Raw genomic sequence first — 16,039 nt, forward strand, 5'->3', positions numbered from 1 at the left:
AGGGAAATACACATTCTCCCATATGTTGATGGTAATGTAAACTAGTGAAATTCTTTAAAAGGGCGACTGGGCCAAACCTATCAAGAACCACAGAATGTTCATGGCATGTGTTGCAGCAAGCCCACATGCAAGAATTCTTAAAGAAATTAGTCAAAAAGGAAGTAAGGCTCGGCGTACGAAAGTTCTTATAGCAGCATCATTTATAATATCAAAACCCTGGAAATGGCTCAACACAAGTAGGACTGGAAATATCAGGACATGTTAATTTGGCCTTCCTGCCATCGACCTAGACTGCCTCCCCTGCCCTGGCAGTGAGGGTCAACTCGCCCTCCCTGCTACCCCAAAGGAGCGTGTTTTTAACAAAGTGCCGCCTCCATTTCTACGACAAGGAGCTGAAGAAGACGGATCTCAGACCTAAGGCCTGTCCCGAGCGTGTCCTGCAGGGCACCCTGTGCACATGTGTCCGGGACTTAAGTCCTGTACGACGCTTGGGGAGAAAGGTGACCTCCAAAGATGCCTGGGGCGTGGCTGCTGTGCTGCGCCTCGGCTCCCGGGCCCCTCCCACAGAAGACACTGAGTGTGCTCGGGACAGGGGACCACCACCTGGGTGGCTGATGAGCGGATGGGTCCCGGGAGACCCTGTCACCGGGCTTGGGGTGGGGGCACTGGTGGGCAGGGGGAGCGCTGGGGTAAAGACAGCATTACAAAGGGACGTCTGCTATGATGCCCCCAGCCTCCCCTGCCCACCAGAGCACACCCCGTCCTCGTCTCCCATCACGAGCCCGCCCTGCCCCCTTCCGTGTGTGCGCAGCTCCCCTGACAGAGAAGTCCCATCTGCCTGGACGGTTCTGGGTTTCCCAGGCTGGGCGGAAGGGGGTGCCGCGGTGTGTCCCGTGGGAGGCGAGGGTGCATGCACAGAGCAGGGAGGCCCCGTCACCGGATGGGTTCTGTCTGCCTGTCCCTCCGCTCAGGCCGGGATCTGCTGAGTGTCATCTGCTCCTGACCTTATATGTTCTGACGCTGGCCTGATTTGATACCCAAACTGTGGAGATTGTGAAACAGGGCGGTTAATGGTTTAATGGAAAAAGACGTCACTGCGGGCCGGGTGCCAGGGCCCAGCGGTCGGTTAGCCCCGCATCTGGGGACGTGCGTTCGTCCTCTCCCAGGGGAGCAGCGGAGAAAAAGGGAAGCTGAGGCCGACGCGGCAGCCCCAGGCGTGGACGGCGAGGGCCAGGCCCCCTCCCCAGCTTCGGGCTCCTCGGCTACGGTCAGGGTTTACAGACCTGGAGGCTTTGGGGGCAGAGAGACTGGGATGAAGGTGAAGGTGGGCTCTCTGATGACCAGTCTCGGAAGGCGGTGCCCCGTGCCCCTGGGCCACCTCTGACCACCTTTGATACTTCCGCCGGCCCAGGTGACACCTTAGAACCTGGAGCTGTGCAGGAAGTGGGGGAGCAGGGCTGCCCCCTGGTCTCCTAAATCCACCCGGCATTTCTTGTCTGGGGGAGAAAATCGATATGCAGTCACTTTAAAACCAGCCCTTTCCTGGTTGAGTTCTGCACGTTCCAGATTCCTCTCCCTCCCCAAACAACACCAACAGGAAGGTCTCTGGAAATGAGAGTTTCTGATGACACATTTCCCCACGTCCTCTATAGCTTCCCCAATTAGATTACGTTCCCAGTTAATATGTTAAATCATGTTAAATTTCCATTAGTGAACCAGGGCTGCACTTTAAGGAGCTGACCTCTGGGACACGGTGGACTTGGCCTGGCGCACAGTGGGGAGCCTGCCCAGCTGGGCTCACTGGCCCTACAGGGACCCAGAGTGGGGATGGGTCAGACACCTGCGGAATCTGAGGCCCCCCCAAAGCATCCTCAAACACAGAAGGACCCTGAGCCATTCTCACGACGGAGGAGCCAGGGGTCCCGGCCCAGGGCTGCTGGAGAGAGGTGCCTGTATTGGCTCAAACACAGAATCTCGCTGTGCAGCTGTGGTCCCAGGGTGAGCTCTAACTGTTACAAACCTTGAAACGCAAAAACGACGCAGGCCCACATGCCAGGGCAGGTCACTCAAGAACGTCCACTGTCCTCTTGTTAGAACAAGTCATCAGCCCTCTGCTTTCCCTTGAGAAATTCCTATCCGTGAGCAGCAATGCACAGCACTGCTGAGAGCCGGCCAGCATGGGCAGGCCCCAACGTACCCATGGTGGACTTTATCCCCAAGTGTTCTGGAGTGTGCGTCCTATGGAAGACTGTCTGGCTCGCGTTCGTCTGTGTCACTTAGTGTGAAGGTGATCTCCTCTGACTTGCAGCTGTTTTGAACTGGAGTCTTTTCTGATTTGGGGAGAGCCCAGAAGGTTCCCTCTGCCAGATCAGAGCTGCCTTGACGTCAGGCGGCAGGCACCAGGCGGCTCTGGCCCTAGCTGCGCTTGCTTTAGGGGCTTCCCACCCTCAGCTGCAGCCTGGCCCTAAACCCCAGACCCCAACAACGGCCCAGTGCTGCTTTCTGGGCTGTGGCCTTTGCCTCACCCGCAGGCCTTAGCTGCACTTGGCTTGGACAGGGGTCCTTCCCAACACCCGTGCCCTTTGCCAGACGCCCACCTGGCTTGTGGCCCTCCGACTCCAGGAGAAGCCCCTGAGCCAGCCGGCTGTCCGGCTCTCTGCCTGCCGGTCCCCTACCGTGGGTCCCTGCTCTCCCGCTCTGGTCATGGTCATGGCCCTCCTGCTTACACCCTCACTACGCCTAGCCTTCTCTCTGGGTCCCTCTCCCGTTCTCCTTCCACCCTATCCTTTGGACAAGTTTGTCCACCCCCAAGACCCCCCAGACCTCCACTGTTCCAGGAGACCCTGGAAAGTCTGCCCTTGGCTCGAGCACCAGCCTTGGTATTGAAACCGAGCAGGACCCTGTGGGGCTCCTGGGCACGGACGCCTTTCCATGTCCCCTGCTTCTTGTTTGTAGGGACAAGACTCCAGCCTCCATGACCTTCCCTGAGTTCTAAAGCGCAGATTCGAACAGTTGCTCATCGCGGAAGGGAGGGGATGCGGAGACAAGGGATGAGCAGCCAGCAAGCAGGAGAGCAGCCTTGGGCCAGGGCCCTGGTCCCTCCTCAAGGGACACACAGAACAGTGTATCTGAGCTCTTTACAGAACTAAAACCCCCCACAAGTGGAAGATGTGGGCATTCTTCACTCCAGAGAACATCACAGTTTGATAACCTCATCAAGAGACCACCTGAGGCCAGATTAAAGGAACCAGAGCAGCTCGTTAGGAGGAGACCGCCTGAGGCCAGATGGCAGGAGCGCAGGCCTCGCAAGCGCCCTGATCTTTATCAGCTACTGCGCCCCTGATCCATGGCTGTAAAACTCCTCACCAAGTCCTCCGGGCTGGGACACGGGCCCGCCGTGTCCCCTCTGCTGGCAAAGCAATAAAGCTGCTCTTTCCTACCTCACCCAAAACTCTGTCTCCGAGATGCCATTCGGCGCCTGTGCACAGAGGCCGAGCTTTCGGCATCATTATCCAATGCAAATGAACTTCACCAGGCCCACTGGATGTTGGCGGGGGCAGGGATGGCCACTGGAGGCCAGCATCCACCTCCCAGGGAGCCACACTTATACAGAGAGCACCCCCACACTGCCCCCTGAGGTTCAGGAAGTGGCCACCTAGTGCCCTTGGGGAACGTCAAGAGCTGGGACTTTGACTCAAAGAGACCTTCCTTACTAGCTGTGACCCTGGGCAGATACAGTGGGAATTACAACAGTTCTGCCTCTTCCTGAGTCGCTGCCTACTTAAGTGAGATAGTGAATGTTCAGGGCTTGGCATGATGCCCAGCTCACAGTAAGTGCTCAGTAAATGTGAGCTATAATAATACACTCTTTTCTTGGACTGAGGGAATTGACAACTAAGTAAGTGTTCAGTAGGCAGTAAGCACCCACTGATGGTTCTGGAGGAGAAATTAATGTTGTAGATGCAATATGGGGAAGGCTTGAAAAGGGACCATTTATTAAACTATGAGCAAAATGCACAGGGAAACTTAGTAAAGGGTGAAGTCGCATCTCAAATCACTGGGGGCAAAGATGGGTTCATGAATAAACAGGACAACGGGGAGCTCATCTGCTTCACAGTTCACACCGCAAACCACAGTTAACTCCAGGGACACCAGGGCTTTAGATGTTGCCACTGAAAGCAGACAGGAGCTCGAGAGGAAAACATGGCTGGATTCCTCTCGAATCTTGGTATAGGGAAAGGCTTTCCAACTATGACTCAGATCCACAGGTGACAGAAGACCAACTCTCACGTGACTACTTTAAAAAAATATTACGTGGCGCCAAAAATGCTGAAAACAAGTCGAAAGACAACTAACAAGCTAGGAGAAAATATCTAACATGTATCACACACAAAGGGCTACTCTCTGTTCTGACTTATAAAGAACTCTTGAAAAAGGGCCAGAAATGGTCTTGATAGAAAATGGGAAAAGACATGAACAGACAACTCACAGAAAAGATTTGAGGATGTGGCCGTTAAACGTAGGAAAGATGTTCAGATTCACCTGTAACTGGAGACTGCAAATTAACACTCCACTCAGACACCAGTTCTCATTCATCCAACGGGGAACGGTCAACGTCTGATGACAGTCTGCTGGCGAGGCTTGGGGAAACGGGCCCTCCACTGCTGGCGGGGTGCAAACCGGTGCACCCTCAGGAGAGCAACGGGCAGCACTTAATAAAATCACGTGTGCTCTTACCGTTGACCTGAAGATACAGCTCCAACAACATGAAAATGCATCTGCACAAGGTCATTCACTTCAACACTATCTGAAATTGGAGACTACTGAGAAAACCTAAATGCCTCTTCATAGGAAAGCAATGGAAACACTACGCATGGTGGAGTAGTATCCAGCTGTAAAAATGAATGGGAACATTCTCTGTGCACTGATGAGGACTGATTTCCAGGATATACTTCTCAGTGAAAAAAGAAAACCCCAAGTGCAAAAAAGAATACCTATAGTGTAGTATAAGAATATCTATAGTATAGTATGAGTATCTATAGTATAGTAGAGTATATTTATAGTATAGTATGAGAATATCTATAGTATATTATCGTACAGTATGGTATAAAGATATCTATAGTATAGTATAAGAATATCTAGGGCTTCCCTGGTGGCGCAGTGGTTGGGAGTCCGCCTGCCGATGCAGGGGACACGGGTTCGTGCCCCGGCCCGGGAGGATCCCACGTGCCGCGGAGCGGCTAGGCCTGTGAGCCATGGCCGCTGAGCCTGCACGTCCGGAGCCTGTGCTCCGCAATGGGAGAGGCCACAACAGTGAGAGGCCCGCGTACCGCAAAAAAAAAAAAGAATATCTATACTATGGTATAGTACAGCATAAGAGTATTGATAGCATAGTGTAGTATAATAATATCTATAGTAAAAGACTATCTATAGTATAGTACAGTACAGCATAGTATAAGACAATCTATGGAATAGTATAGTATAGGAATATCTGTAGTACAGTATAGTATATTAGGTTGGCCAAAAGGTTCTTTCAGTTTTTTTTCCTGTAAGACGGCTCTCGTAGCACTTAGTTGTCTTTAACGTCATTGGAAACAATTTTGTTAGATTGTATGTGACAGCTGTCATATCAGCGTGCATTTAAAAAAAGACGTCAAATTGGTGAATTTTTGTGTAGCCATTTTAATACTGAAGATGGAAGAAAACAGCAACATTTTCGGCAAGAAAGGTAAAAATGCAACTGAAATGCACAAAAAGATTTGTGCAGTGTATGGAGAAGGTGCTGTGACTGATCGAACGTGTCAAAAGCGGTTTGTAAAAAAAAAAAAAAAAAAGCGGTTTGTGAAGTTTCGTGCTGGAGACTTCTCACTGGACAACGCTTCACAGTCGGGTAGACCAACTGAAGTTGAGAGCGATCAAATTGAAACATTAGTTGAGAACAATCAACGTTATACCACGCAGGAGATAGCCGACACACTCGAAATATCCAGATCAAAGGCTGAAAATCATTTGCACCAGCTTGGTTACGTTCATCGCTTTGATGTTTGGGTTCCACATAAGTTAAGCGAAAAAAACCTTCTTGACCGTATTTCCGCATGCGATTCTCTGCTTAAATGTAACGAAAACGTTGTTTTTAAAACAAATTGTGATGGGCGATGAAAAGTGGATACCGTACAATAACGTGGAACGGAAGAGATCGTGGGGTAAGCGAAATAAACCACCACCAACCACACCAAAGGCCGGTCTTCATCCAAAGAAGGTGATGTTGTATATATGGTGGAACTGGAAGGGAGCCCGCTATTATGAGCTCCTTCTGGAAAACGAAGGGATTAATTCCAACAAGTACTGCTCCCAGTTAGACCAACTGGAAGCAGTACTCAACGAAAAGCATCCAGAATTAGTCAAGAGAAAACGCATAATCTTCCATCAGGATAACGCAAGACCGCATGTTTCTTTGATGACCAGGCGAAAGCTGTTACAGCTTGGCTGGGAAGTTCTAATTCATCCAGCATATTCACCACACACTGCACCTTCACATTTCCATTTATTTAGGTCTTTACAAATTTCTCTTAATGGAAAAAATGTCAATTCCCTGGAAGACTGTAAAAGGCACATGGAACAGTTCTTTGCTCAAAAAGATAAAAAGTTTTGGGAAGACAGAATTATGAAGTTGCCTGAAAAATGGCAGAAGGTAGTGGAACAAAAGGGTGAATACGTTGTTCAATACAGTTCTTGGTGAAAATGAAAAATGTGGCTTTTATTTTTACTTAAAAACCGAAGGCACTTTTTGGCCCACCCAATACTTCATGTAAGAAAGAAGAGGATATAAGAAAAAAAATATGTCCACCTGCCCATTTGTACAAAGGAATACAAGAAGGAAAAACCGGAAGCTAATGAGACTGGTACCCACAGGGAGTGGGTGGGATTGGGGTGAAAAGGATGGAGAGATGCGGTGGGGGGAAATGACACTTCTCGGAAGCTACCTTTGAGGACAGCTCTGACTCAGAGCCCCAGCGTGATGGGCAGTTCTCTGCATCAACCTGCCCAAGCTTTAGTTCCCAGTTACTCAACCAAACACCAACCTAGGTGTTGCTGGGGCAGTTCTGAGATGTGGTTCACCTCTACAACTAGTTGGCTTTAAGGAGAGAGATCCTCCCTGATCATGTGGGTGGGCTTCAGCCTCCAGTTGAAAGGCCTTAAGAGCAAGTTAAGAAATTCTGCCTCAAGGCTGCAGCCTTGGCTCCGCCCAAGAGTCTCCAGCCTCAGCCTGCTCCACAGATTTGAACTTGACACACCCATGATCGTAAGCCATTTCCTTGAAATAAATATCGTTATATATAGCTTTTCCCTACACCAAGGTTAAAGGGGGGTTCTCCTGTGTTATTTTTCTTCTTGTGCTTGGGTGGTCTCACTGGTCACATCTAAATCCCTGGTAGGAATATATGTGTATGTTTATCTCGGCTTTTGAGCATCATTCTTTAATCAAAGGAACCAGGGCTCCTTGGAAAAATGGCTGATTCCAGGGCTGGGGCAGAAAATGCACAAAATGAGCCTGGAGGATCTCACGGTGCCAGGAAGTAAGGAACTGCCCCCAAAAGGATGCGGGGCAGTGGCGGGGGGTGGGGGGGATGTCAAAAGAACACAAAAGCCAATTTGAAGGTGCTGTAACTGCCAAAGCTGGGACAATTTAAGGACCCTTGTGACGGTGTTGGACCCACCCAGATAATCCATATAATCCCCCCATCTCCGGGTCACCTGGTTAGCAACCTTAGTTCCACCTGCAATTTACCTCCCCTTCACCATGTACTGTAACATATTCCCAGGTTCCCAGGATTAGGATGTGGTTCCCAGGATTAGGATGTGGTTCCCATCTCTAGGGGCTGTTATTCTGCTGACCACAGACCCCGGGGCTGGCTGGCCCCAGCTGATTTGCTGAGATGCTCTCAGGATGAGGACTTTTGCTTCTCCCTCCCACAATTATCTTGATTTTCTTTTTAAATAAAGAAATTTCCTAGCAACCTCACCTCCACCCCGGCTTCTATTTTCAGCTGTATCACCACACGGCTCAGCTCGGATGACGGCAAACTCTGGGGCCCGGGTCATAATTACTCCTGTTTGCACTCTAAGCAGAGTCGGAAACCGTCTGCGGTGGCTTCGTTTCTAGTAACATGTCACCACTGCTTCGTTTAGAACGTCACATGCCAATTGCGTTACCGCTGCTGCGAGGCCACCTGTTCGGAATCTGTCTACACAAATCAGTTGCACAGAGCTGGGGGCGGGGGCGGGGGCATGTTGCTCCCCAGGGACCCTCGTGGTGTTTTTCTCTGCATCATAATAATGTGCTCTCTTTAATTTAAACACGAATCACTCAGCGGAGGCAGAAAAGCCAATTAGCCTGAAGAACAGGCTCTGCCGATTTTTAACATCCTGCCCCCGCCCCGCCCCCCTTGGATTTCTAACTCATGACTGATTTCTCAGCTCATTAAAGGAGACCCTGAAGTCTGGGAAGAGGCAGCGGGAGAGGGAGGAGGGTGAGGAAACCCCACCTGGTCCGGCGCCCGCTCAGCCTCTGCTCAGACCCTGGAGGGCCGTGCGGGTTCCATGTTCATTGCAGGGGCAGGAAACAAGCATGCCCGCGCCCAGCTCCTGTGTGTCCTGCGCTGTGCTGTAAACCGAGGTGCAGGTCTTTGTACAGAGGACCTCGGAGCCCAGGCTGGAAACCCGCAGACACTCTGCGGAGCCTGTTGCCCGGCAGGGTCGGCCGCCCACCTGTGCTCGGCATCTGGAGGGTATTTCTCTTTGCCTTTACTCGCCCACTGGAGCCCTCAGATGCTCCCGGGCCCTGAACGCTGAAGCAGAAACACAACCTGGGATAGCGCCCGCAGACACACCAAGTTCTGATCTTTGCTCCAGAAGGCGGAGGGGACGCGGCCTGGGCGGGGAGAGACGCCGACCCCGCCGGGGGCCGAGGGGCCAGGGATGAGCCCCGTGGGGCAGGAAGACGGACGTCTTGGCAGAAGGGCTGAGTCAGGAAGGGGAAGGGGCTCAGCTCGAGCTGGGCCGCCCAAGGCTCCAGGAAGCTCCGAGCCCCGAGCAGGCTGGAAGGACAGCCCTGGCCGGACCATGGGGATGGAGGGAAGCTGCGGGTACAGCCCTGCACTCGGCGGCTCCTGTCACAGGGACTCGGCCCGGCCGCTACACCTTTGCTCCCGGCTCCCCGGCCTCCCAGACCGGACAAGGGCCGAACGGAACCCTCCGCCCGCCACCTGCCACGCTGGCGCCCGCCACCCACCGTGACCCCAGGTCTCAGCGCTCAGGCCTCCTCCACCCCACCGTCCACGCTCACCTGGCAGGGGCGCCCTCCTTCGCCCTCACCCTGGACCCGGCCCGTGGCGCATCCACACCCTGGACTTTGGTGAAGAACCGCAACCGTGGCCTTGAGGGAAACCCTCTCACCCGGCCCGCGGCCCCGCCCCCCGACACGCCCGCACGCCGGAGACGCGGACTCACCCGATGGTCTTGCCCCAGTCGCACCACAGCGGCCTCCCGACGGCCTCCATGTCCACCTGGAACTGGGCGAGGCAGAGCTCGTGGAGGAGGGTGCTGAAGGTGGCGTCCTGGCAGGCGGTGGCCATGAAGAGGTGGCTCACTGCAACGACAGCCCCCAGACGACTGTCACCCTCCGGCCTCGCCGGGCCCGCCTGCCCCCACTGTGGGTCAGGGACTCTTCTGTCCACAGCCCACATCCATCGGGGCTCCCAGCCCAGGGCCCGCCGGGGAGTCCCGTCTGACTCTGAGGCCACCAGGATGCCCTGGGGTCCCCGTGATCCCTGGAGGGGGCGTCTAGGCTCCAACTGGATCATTTCATCAGTTGTTTCGGGGCCCAGCAAAGGCCCCGCCTGCCAATAGCGGGTCTGATGATGAGGTCTCCCTGGGTGACAGCGACAGAATGGGGACCGCACTTCCTCTTGTCCGGGGCACAGGGTCTGACTCTCACATACTGTTTCATCCTCACACCACTCCCGACATGGTTCCCAAGGCCTGCCCTTCACTGACATGGAAACTGCGGCCGCGAGAACAGCTTGCTGGGACCGGCCCCTGGTTCATCACCTGCGAGGCCACCAGGCCTCAGTTGGGGAGTGAGGAGGCATCAGCCCGCCCCAGGGAGGGCCGGTGGCACAGGGTCCTGGAGGCCGCCGCCCGCTCCTCTTCCTCCGGCACCTGTGGGCTGCGCTGCAGCACCCAGCACCGAGCTCACATCCCCTGTGTCTGCATGCTCACCAGTTAGAAACCACCAAGCAGACAAACTGTCACGTGAAATGTTTCTACCCTCCCGCCTTGATGAAGGTACAGTCAGAAATTACAAATGGTCAAGCAGTGCCCTGCACAAAGCAAAATTCACTCATTTCCCCCAAGCCCAAGACTGGCTCCCGTGGATGCCAGGCAGGTGAGGAAGCCTCTCCACTGGGTCCTCCCCCCCGCCAGGCCTCCTCCCCCTCCCCTCTTCAGGCCGAACGTCCACTGTCCACCTTCTTGCTGCTCTTTGGGGTGGGGTCTGGGTCCTTGCATTCCCTGCTTGGGCTCTGCCTGCAGGTACCCACCCGCCCCCCAGGCCATGCTGCGTCCCCTGCCTGCAGGCACCCACCCGCCCCGCCCCACCGGCAGGCCCTTCCAAATCCCTGGGGGGAGGGGCTGCGCTGGGAACTCTTGGACTCAGGGACATGGGTGGACGGCAAGCTGCCACTTGAGGCGCTCGGGCCTGGTAGGGGTGTGCGCTCAGGTGGGAGGCCCTGGCCCCTCGGACTCCTCCCCCTCTGACTCTGTCTTCCTTCGCAGAGTAAAATGCAGAGGAGCTGGCTCTCCAGTTCCTACAGTATTTGGGCGCTGCTTAAAGCTCTTTACGACTACCCTGAGGTGGGGTCCTACGGTGATCACCGCCTTACAGATGGGAACTGGGGATTCGGGGCTCAGAAGCAGGCCCAAGGCCCGAGCACTGGAAGTGGTGTAGACTAGACTGAACCAGCCCTGTCCCCGTCGGGGCCTGCGCCCAGCCAACTCCCAGACCGTGAGGCTCGGCACCAGGCCGGAAGCAGGAAGTGGGGCAGCAGGCCTGACCTGTCCTCTGCTGCAGATCTCGGGGAGGGGGTAGGTGAGGAAGGTGGGGCGTGGCCAGAGAGGTGGTGACGGCAGGGGGCTGGGAAGAGCCATTCTAGTGTGCGACTCTGGGGGCTCAAGAGTTACTGCGTGGGGGGACGAGGCGGGTGGGGGGATGGGTAAATGGCTGGGTATGGCTGAGCGGCTGGGCAGGTGGACAGTAGGGTAGATGAAGGAGTTCACACACCACAGACGGGGCTCTGACCGGCCCACGGTGGGCAGAACGGAGAGCCGAACGGGAAGGTGGGGGGGGGGGGGGGGGGGGGGGGGGGGATGGGTAAATGGCTGGGTATGGCTGAGCGGCTGGGCAGGTGGACAGTAGGGTAGATGAAGGAGTTCACACACCACAGACGGGGCTCTGACCGGCCCACGGTGGGCAGAACGGAGAGCCGAACGGGAAGCTGACGGCCCGGCCGGGGCAGAGGGGCGGACGGGCTCTCAGAGGAAGCCTGTGGCCTTGGGAGAGGGGCAGGTGGGCAGTGGTGCTGGTTACAGGTAACAGCGATGGGCTGCCTTAAACAGAAGTGAAGTTGCAGGCTGCCCCTGGGGCCGGGAGGGCAGGCCGGGCACAGGGGCCCCTCGCAGGCAGGAAGAGCATATGCTCCGTCCCTGCCCCGCCGAGAGTCTGAGGCGAGGGAGCTGGCGGGGGGCCCCAGAGCCTCTGCAGGGCACTGACCTCCTGCCAGAGCCTGTGCGCCTGGAAGCCGGGCTGAAGTGCACAATAGCCGTCCCCTCCCAGCACCGCTGGTTCTCAGCATGGCAAGCACGCGTGTCCCGGCAGGGCTGGGGACTTGGGGTCGGGGAGGGCTGTGGTCGGAGGGAGCCACGACGAGGCCTCTCTGCTCTCCCTGGGGGACGCGATGGCGGGGGCTCCACACGCCTCTCCAGGAGCCCCGTGACGACCCCGCGCCCCTGGATTCCACGTCCCCCGACATGTGACTGGGGTGGGAGGCTAACGAGCCCATTTACCTAATTTAAGTGACAGACTCCGGGCTGGACACATCTCGGCACGGGGGGCCAAGCTAACAAAGAGACATTCATAGCAGTGAAAGTACAACGCTGATTAATTACAAATAAAACCCCAAACGCAGGGAACCCACGGCACATGGAAGTGGAGGTGAGGCCAGCGGCAGAAGCTGGAAGCAGCCTCGGCCTGCACCTGCCTGCACGCTGCGGTGCCTGCTTCTGCACCTGCCGCCTGGAGGGTCCCACTGTCCCCCAGGCCTGGACAGGCAGGCCGGGTGCCTGGAAGCCGGTCAGATGGGGAGGACCCCCGGGGGTTTTAGCTCGAGAAGCCGGGAGTAATGGGGGGGAACGGGGAAGATGAAAGGCTGGCAAGAGGGAAAGCCCTTCGGAGGAGCCCCCAGGAGAGGACCGGGGGGCGGGCGGCGCAGGGCTGGCCCGTCCTCGACACCCTGGGAAGGGGCGCCCGGCTGGGTGTGAAGGAGTGAGGCTCCCGGGGCGCTCAGGGGGCCGGGGAGGGAGACGCGGGAGCCTCTGAAAGCCCCTGAGTTCACGCTGCTTCCCAACCGCGAGGACACCCCGAGAAAGCCCACCTGCGCCGGGGGTCGCAGGTAGCTCAGGAAGGCTTAGACACAGACTCAGGGAGGAGCTGCAGCCTCATTCTGCAGGTCGGTCGCCCCTCCGTGTGTCCCCCGCCCCTCACTGCTCCTGGCATCCGCTCTGCACTCCCCGCCTGGACCGCCCTTCCTGGCAAAGCTCAGGCTCAAATGTCGCCCGTCCTCCTCCCTAAGGTCCCAGCACCGCACCCCCCGACCCCCCCACCTCTGCATCTAGTGCCTTGTTTAGGGCGGACGGTTCTTTCTTTCCTCAGAACCGCTTTGCTGTCCTCTCCTCGCCCGCTCTTTCTGACTCACGCGGGCGTCCTCCCTGGTACCCAGCGGCTCTGCACGTTAATATTTGTCAGGTGAACCAGATGGTGACGCCCAGTTTATCAGTGGACACTGTGCGTGGGAGTGAAGCATGGTGCCTCGGACTGTCCCAAGGAGGGTCAGGAAGCGTGGCGGGCTCCCCTTCTGCTCTGGAAGGGCTGGTTTACGGCGAACAAAGATGAACGCGCATCTCAGGGCACTGGGTGCTCCCGACAGAAAGCCATGGGCTGATGTGAGCGCTGGAGGGATCTGATCTAAGGGTGCTGGGTGGCTCCCGAGTCCCTGGAAGGTCAGGGAAGCAGGGGCCCACAAGCCCCAGAGTTAGTGCGAGGGGTGGGGGTGGGGGGGCCAGAGGCCGAGGGCCTGGTTGGAATGGGCTCCGAGGGACGTGTCCTCAAGCCACAGTCCCCCCTGTGAGGGGGTCCCTCCCTGATGCTCGGGTCGGCCTCTTCCTGCTGCCCCCTCCTCTGGGCTGCACACATCCAGCAGCCACCTGCCCCTGCCCGGCCGGCTCAGGCCCTGAGCGGCCACCCTGCCCTTCGGCCTCAGTGGTCACACTCTAGCCCGCACTGTCTGTGTGCCGCCCTGCCCTGGGCTGGCTGTAGGGCCTGCTCTGTGGCCTTGACCCGGCCTGGCTCTGGGCTGGTCCCTGGGCGGCAGCTCCCACCTCTCTGTGAGCCACTGTCTGTCTCCTGAGGGCAGGACCTCTGCTCCCTGGAAACAGACGCCCCTACCCCACTGCCCTTGCTCTCTTGCCCTGGGGGAGCCCAGAGCCTGGCTGTTCTCTTTGCCGTCATTCCTACAACTGGGATGAGGCTGGGCAAGCTGTTTGCGTGAATCTGGAAACCAGTTTCATTTTTAGGTAGAGCTTAGATTTGAAAAAAAAAAACAGCCTGATGTGGTTTCTTTCATTGGGAAGAGAGGAAACGTTATGGTTTTAACACTGAATAAAATTGCCCAAAGTTTTAAAACCAGCTGTTTGGGGCCAGATGGGTTCCAATCCTGTGTGACTGCAAATTTAATCATTCATAACCCATGTCTTTAAAAGGCCGAGTGCAAGGCTGCCAGGCAGACAGCAGCGGGTCGAGGCAGGACTTTCCCTGGCGTCTGCATCGTTCAGTCCAGTGAGCCTGGGGGCGCCTAGAGAAACAGCTGGAAAATGTCCCTGACGGGAGGAGAAATGGCAGTGAGATCCCTACAGCCACGTGCCTGGGGCCAGAAAGATGGGGCGCCGGCTCCCCACGGGGGACCTGGGGGCTCTGGGGCATTTGGGTTTTCTAACGAGAGATGAGGGCTCAGAAGTGAGGACCTGATAGGTCTCGTTTCATGCCTGTGCCCTTGGCCTGTGGCCGTACATCTGCAGGACGGGCCCATCCTGCTGCCACTCATCCCACCCCACGTTTGCAGAGATGGAGCCGCAGACTCACACGGTCCTCCCAGGGCTGGGGTGACTGGTGGGAGGTGAGCCGAGGGAAGGGCACCTGCTGGGGGTCCTGCTCGTCAGAGTGACCGGCTGGGGGCTGAATTCAGAGCCTGTGAGCCTCCAGGGCCCCCAGCACACTGCCCACCCCCACCCCCAGGCCAGGCCCAGAGGAGGCCTTGCCACCTCTCGGCCACAGTTTCTTTCTCTGTGAAATGGGAACATCCCACACCAAGTGGGCAAACAGGCCTGGCTTCCAGAGACGTGTTCACAGAACCAACCCCACCTCAAGACGAGTGGCCCTCCCTGTGGATTTGCAAACTGAGTGGCCCTTAGCGACTCACAGGAAGTGCCAGCCTGACCCCAGGGCCCAGCAGAGGTGATGGGAGGGGGCAGGAGGGGGAGGGGACAAAGGCATGGGACACTTCTGGAGGTGACGGATATACATGCTCACGGTCTTGGGTCCACGTGGGTGTATACCTATGCCAGAACCTTCCAAATGATACACTTTAAACATATTCAGTTTATTCTATGTCAGTTATACCTCAATAAAAACAATATAATCTGAAGGGAATGTCAAGAGTGGGCTATCTCTGAGTGGTGTAATTACAGATGATCTTTATTTTCTGCTTTATGCTTTTCTACATTTTCCACAGGTTAAAAGTATAATTTCTAAAATATTCTCTCTGTATTCTGTCCAGACCTTTTCCTAACAGCTATCGGAAAAATCCTTGCTAGGCATGTTCTTGCTGAATCACTTTTTGCTCACCCAGCTAGGGCCAGCAGGGTGAAAAACACCCACTTCCAGGACTCTCCTGGGTACAGCCGCTTGGGAGCCAAATGTCCAGGCAGCTACATGCCTGGCCTGTCACTGAATGCCCCAGAGGATGATGTAAACAGAACTTGGTTTGAACATGTTACCTTCAGCCTTTCTCAGTCTACTCTGGAAAAAGAAAACAAAAACCCAAACGACAAAATGAAAAAACAGGAACTCTGTGTGTCCAGTAAAAACTCCTACTCAACCCTCAAGGCCCAGTGAACCATCACCTCCTCTGCTCTGCTCAGCACAGAGCCCGCTCTGGCCGTGCATCGTGCCGTCTTCTAACCCTTGGTTAGCCACCGAGGGGCCTCGGAGACTGCGTCTCCTGCACACCGAGCGCCGGCCCTCAGCAGGCTTCTGGCTGACGGCACACTCACTGAAGGAGCAGATGTGCTGGGGCACACGGCACTCCTGGCCAGGGACAGCTCTCTTAACTTTCCCGGTCTGTTCTGGCTTCTAGAAAGCGCAGAGTGGTTTGGGCCTCAACCTGTCCTCAGCCAGCAACTCGTGAGATGCTTCTCTCTCCTCCCTGCTTAAATACTCTGTTGATTTCATCCCCTTCTGGAGGGTTTTGGGGACTGCGTAATGTGATACCAGGTCATATTTTGGTGCCTTAAGGTGCCTGTGTGTCTATCAAGAGCCACTGTCTGTCTTCTCTTTGGAAGCAAGTTGGTATAAATGGATAGAATGCAGATCAGGCTCTAGATCGGTTACACATCAATTGCAAAAGGCCTTTTACTCCCCCCCCCCCCC

The 16,039-nt window shown here is 55.9% G+C and overlaps 1 protein-coding gene across 2 annotated transcripts in view; it reads right to left on the bottom strand.

Annotated features, from left to right (window-relative positions):
- The window catches only part of RAMP1 (receptor activity modifying protein 1), a 49,779-nt gene that overhangs the window by 23,431 nt on the left and 10,309 nt on the right, over positions 1-16,039 (bottom strand). The window contains exon 2 of one of the 2 annotated variants that reach the window (XM_007452901.1): positions 9,511-9,649. In XM_007452901.1, the coding sequence (XP_007452963.1) occupies positions 9,511-9,649 (139 nt within the window). The remainder of the gene's footprint in view (positions 1-9,510; positions 9,650-16,039) is intronic. The other variant, XM_007452900.1, reaches the window with a different exon arrangement.

Source organism: Lipotes vexillifer, unplaced genomic scaffold, assembly GCF_000442215.2.
Source record: "Lipotes vexillifer unplaced genomic scaffold, Lipotes_vexillifer_v1.1 scaffold652, whole genome shotgun sequence".
Lineage (NCBI taxonomy): Eukaryota > Metazoa > Chordata > Mammalia > Artiodactyla > Lipotidae > Lipotes > Lipotes vexillifer.